This window comes from Xenopus tropicalis, chromosome 3 (assembly GCF_000004195.4).
Source record: "Xenopus tropicalis strain Nigerian chromosome 3, UCB_Xtro_10.0, whole genome shotgun sequence".
Classification (NCBI taxonomy): domain Eukaryota; kingdom Metazoa; phylum Chordata; class Amphibia; order Anura; family Pipidae; genus Xenopus; species Xenopus tropicalis.
Genome location: NC_030679.2, coordinates 149,407,923 through 149,413,072, shown reverse-complemented (window position 1 = coordinate 149,413,072; position 5,150 = coordinate 149,407,923). Strand labels below are relative to the sequence as shown.

Genomic DNA, 5,150 nt, shown 5'->3' with positions numbered 1-5,150 from the left:
GATGCAAACTCTTTCCCAAGTAATTCACTCATCATTCACTCTAAAAACAACAAAATGGCAGTTACTGTATTTTTAATTTGTGCAACCACGTACTCACCTTGACATCAGTTTTGAGGTCAAACTTCATCTACAGATCCCTAAAGATACCTCTGAGTATTTACCAACTCTTTTTTTTAGAATGAACAAAGGAACAGAAACTTTTTAAATATTTTGATATTCTAGAGCAAAAAAATCCCCTGATTTCAGCTAATGAGCCCAAGGGAGTGCAGCGAGGTTTAGTTTTGTCTACCTACAGTCTGTACAAAATGGCACCACAAAGCTAATACATATACCTAACATAGGTGCACAGTGATGAGCAAATCTGTCCCAGCAAGAAAATTTGTGAAACGGTGAAAAATTTGCAAAACGCATTTGTTGAACAATTTTTTTTTGTCGCCCCCCCTTTTTTGATGCAACCGCACCCAATTTTTACGTGACTGCGACTATTTGACGAGACAGCGCCCAATTTGACGTGACCGTACCCAATTTGACGTGTGACAAAAAAAATTCTGTGCGACAAATTTTTCTGCGACGAATTTTCACAGAAGTTTTCCGAAATGTGGAAATTCGCTGCGAATCCATGCCTGGGGAAAAAATTCGCTCATCACTAGTGCACAGTATAGCGGGCAATAAAAAATGCAGAGCACTAGCGATGAGTGAATCTGTCCCTTTTTTCTTTCCCAAAAAATTAGCAAAAAAAAATTGCGTGAAAAATTTTCAAAATGCGGCTACCATGCAACTTTTTTTAATGTACACAGCTCTTTTGATGCAAGCAAAAATGTTTTGATGTGACCGCGACTTTTTTGATGTGATTTAATGGTTTTAATGGTTAAAAATCTGAATTCACCAGAAGCTCTTTATTTTGTTATGAAACTTTAGAGATTTCGCTGGGTTTTGTCTGAAAACTCAACTTTTTCGAATTGCCGCGGTGACAAAGTTTTTTTTACGACTTTTCTCGCAGCAACTTTTCCTTGCAGTTGTTTTTTTAAGTAAACATTAGACATTTGGGAAAATGAATTTAGTCGAATTTGAAAATAAAAAAAATGAGAAATGATGTAATTTTAGTAATTCTGATTTACTAATCCACGAATCCGAATCCCGAATGGGAAAAATCGGATTGGAAAACGAACATTTTGTGACTTTTTTGCGATTTTTTTGTCGCTGTCATGACTTTTTCGTAAATTGTCGCAACTTTTTCGTAGTCGTTATGACTTGCGCGAATTGTCACGACTTTTTCGTAGCCGTTACGACTTGCTCGTATATTGTTGCGACTTTTTCGTATTGAACGCTCATCAAAGGCGGGCAAACCTTTCAGACTTTGCATGATTTTTGAAGCCTCCCATAGGACTCAATGGCACTCTGCGGCTCCAACCTGGCCCAAGGAAAGTCTCCCATAGGACTCAATGGCACTCTGCGGCTCCAACCCGGCCCAAGAAAAGTCTTCCATAGGGCTCAATGGCACTCTGCAGCTCCAACCTGGCCCAAGGAAAGTCTCCCATAGGGCTCAATGGCACTCTGCAGCTCCAACCCGGCCCAAGGAAAGCCTCCCATAGGGCTCAATGGCACTCTGCAGCTCCAACCTGACCCAAGGAAAGTCTCCCATAGGGCTCAATGGCACTCTGCAGCTCCAACCTGGCCCAAGGAAAGTCTCCCATAAGGCTCAATGGCACTCTGCAGCTCCAACCTGGCCCAAGGAAAGTCTCCCATAGGGCTCAATGGCACTCTGCAGCTCTAATGGCCCAAGGAAAGCCTCCCATAGGGCTCAATGGCACTCTGCAGCTCCAACCCGGCCCAAGGAAAGCCTCCCATAGGGCTCAATGGCACTCTGCAGCTCCGACCCGGCCCAAGGAAAGCCTCCCATAGGGCTCAATGGCACTCTGCAGCTCCAACCCGGCCCAAGGAAAGTCTCCCATAGGGCTCAATGGCACTCTGCAGCTCCAACCCGGCCCAAGGAAAGTCTCCCATAGGGCTCAATGGCACTCTGCAGCTCCAACCCGGCCCAAGGAAAGTCTCCCATAGGTCTCAATGGCACTCTGCAGCTCCAACCCGGCCCAAGGAAAGTCTCCCATAGGGCTCAATGGCACTCTGCAGCTCCAACCCGGCCCAAGGAAAGTCTCCCATAGGGCTTAATGGCACTCTGCAGCTCCAACCTGGCCCAAGGAAAGTCACGATACTGAAGCTTGAATGAATCGGAAACTTTCGTACTCGGCGTGATGGCGTCGAAAAAGTTGCGACAATTCACGCAAGTCGTAATGGCTACGAAAAAGTCGCGTCAATTTCCAAAAAAGTCACGATGGCGACAAAAAAAATCGCAAAATACTTATCATTACGAAAAAAACGCATTCGGACGCTTTCAGTCAGCTTGTGGATTAGTAAATCGGCCCCATAGTGTCAGTCCAGGGTCAAAAGCATGGTTATTGGAAAAAGGCTTTCAATAGTGTTGCCTTGACACTGGAAGTGATCAATAAGAATTCAGGGTCAGAAGTAAAACAAGATGTTGACTAAGGAGCATCTTAAGTTTAGTGAACATGAAATAATCTTTAAAAAGCTCTTGAATACTGGATTTTGTTCTGGTTTTCATTTTATCAGCTCTTTAGGATAGATTTGGTAATTGCAGACCTAATATCTTGGTTTCTCAAACTATACACAATAGGATTGAGCAAGGGCGTCACAATAACATACAAAAAAGACACAACTTTGACATTTGGTGAGTTCTCTGTTGATGGAACCAAGTAGACGCTGATTAAGGTCCCATAATAGGTACAGACAGTGGCCAGGTGAGAGCTGCAGGTGGAAAATGTCTTTTTTCTGCCTGTAGTGGAAGTGATTTTCATGATTGTAAAAGCAATAAATATATAGGAGCCAACAATGAAAATAAAAGGGATGATGATGACAGGAACAGAGAAGAGCAAAGCTTGTATTTCAATCAAGGACATATCTGAGCAAGAAAGCTTAAGTATGGGAGCCAAGTCACAGAAGAAATGATTGATGGTATTGGGGCCACAGAAATTCCCTGTGCTCAGTAAATTGACCAGAATGATTAATGTTATAGTAAAACCCAAGACCCAAGACCAAATAATTAGTTGAAGGCAAAGCTTAGAGTTCATGATGGAATTGTATCTCAATGGGTGGCAGATGGCCAGGTATCGGTCATAGGACATCATAGTAAGAAGGAAACATTCAGTGTTGGTTAAGGCAGAGAAAATGTAGAACTGACTGAGACATGCAGTGAAGGGCATCACGCTTCCGTCGGCTGCTATGACAACAAGCATGTTGGGAACAATGTTGGTGGTGGATATAATTTCAGAAGAAGACAGGAGACCAAGGAAAGTGTACATTGGAGTATGTAATCGGCGTAGGGTTGATATCAATGTGATAATCACAATGTTTCCTGCTAGGGATATAATATAAATAATAAGGATGGAAATGAAGAGCAAAATCCTCAGGTTTTGAAGGTTCTGGAACCCTAGAAGAAGGATTTCAGTAATTTCAGTCTGATTGTTTCTTGGCATTTTCAGCTCTCAAAGAAATATCTCTTCTGTGGGAAAAAATAATAGGAAAAATCCAAAGCACCATGGTTTTCTATTGCAAAGTCTCAAAAGGAAGCTGGACATATAAACATATAAAACTCAAAGCTCCCATACATTTTATTGTGTTGCTTTAGATAAGGATTAAACAACAAAGTAAATAGCGCATTCCTCCAACTGACCAGACCATTGAACCTTCAGCAAGGAATGCGACTACTGAATGCACACTTACTTGCTGTTGTCCTGGAATCTTTCCGGTGATGGAAAAACTGGTTTGGTAAGTTGCTGATGTCTATAGTTAGAAATTCAAGCTCCAAAGTAAAGGCCTTTACTAACTGTAAGGCTAAGGGCATATTGGGTGGATTCTCTTTCTATATTTTTCTACAGGAGAGAAACACCAATGCCCAAATGATACTGCCTCTGTTGCTGAGCACGTGGAGCAGATTTTGGCCAAAAAACACTAAAATGTGCATTTTTGGATCAACATTAATCCCCTGTACAGGAGCAGCAGCCAAATGCAAGTTAAGACGATGACAAGAGGGAGACTTGGTATTGGGCAAGCAATGGCATTTTCTCCAGGTGGATCCACCACATGTTGCCTTAGTCTGATGGGTCTCAACATAAACTAAGCTTACCCATAATAAGCCAAAAGGTCATAGATAGCTGGATGAGTTCCAAAGTAAATTACACAAGTTCTGATTGGAAAGTATCTTGAGGAAATATCACTTGACCTAAGTGATTGAGAATATTTGTAGCACAAGTTCAGTAACTGTAATGTGTATGTGTAGGCAGGGACGAGACTGCCCAGCAAATCATTGGTTCCTCATCTGCTGCCTTGAATAAGAATAACAGAGCTGAATATCCAATGTTGCCTTTTCACCTGCACTGACTTTCATTGTTTGGGTGTGGGCCCAAGCACTGCAAGGTCTTCTCCAAATTCTCTACATCTCTAAATACCACACATCTTACATTGTTTTTCTTCCATAACAGTCTGTACTGACCTGCAGCCATATAATGTGGGACATTAGGCCAACACCCAGGGCTTCACGTGGGTTTGTTCCACTTTGTAGTGATGTTTAGTTTCTATTGTGCAATAACTCACCTTGAGCAAAATATCCACATTCTGAGCAAGCAATAGCTAGATAGAAGATCAGAAGCGCACAGCAGGGTTTATATATACAATGTACATGGGTATAGGGGAATATCCTGCAGGAATTCTGTCAAATTAGTCAGTTCTGCAGAGACTCGCCAACCCACCAGAGGCAGAAAGTAATGTTAATGATGAATATAAAGACACTAGGGTATCATTTACTGACGCCCCAGGTGCCAGTACAAGAGCACTGGTTTAAAAAAAGCTGGTACGAGGGGCAGGATAAAGCTCCAGTGGGTACAAGGCAGCCCCTTCCTTACTGCCTACCAAAGGGCAAATGGTACGTACAGGGTTCCATTGTGGCCTGCAACCACCAGCACTCTCGAACTGAATGACACACAAGTTAAGGTATAGGTAGGTGTTAGGGGGAGACACCTTCATACATCTCCTACCTGCAGTGAGCAGGGTTGGGCTGGGAAAAATTGGGGACACTG

The 5,150-nt window shown here is 42.6% G+C and overlaps 1 protein-coding gene across 1 annotated transcript; it reads right to left on the bottom strand.

Moving 5' to 3' along the window:
- Window positions 1-2,417: 2,417 nt before the first annotated feature.
- Window positions 2,418-3,919, bottom strand: LOC100485521 (olfactory receptor 11L1-like). The gene has a single exon (XM_002932331.4). The coding sequence runs from the start codon at window positions 3,549-3,551 to the stop codon at window positions 2,625-2,627; it is 927 nt and encodes a 308-aa protein (XP_002932377.4). The 5' UTR covers window positions 3,552-3,919; the 3' UTR covers window positions 2,418-2,624.
- Window positions 3,920-5,150: the final 1,231 nt, after the last annotated feature.

What these genes read in the sequence shown, in the direction of transcription:
- LOC100485521 (XM_002932331.4), bottom strand. Translation starts at nt 3,551, where the DNA reads ATGCCAAGAAACAATCAGACTGAAATTACTGAAATCCTTCTTCTAGGG.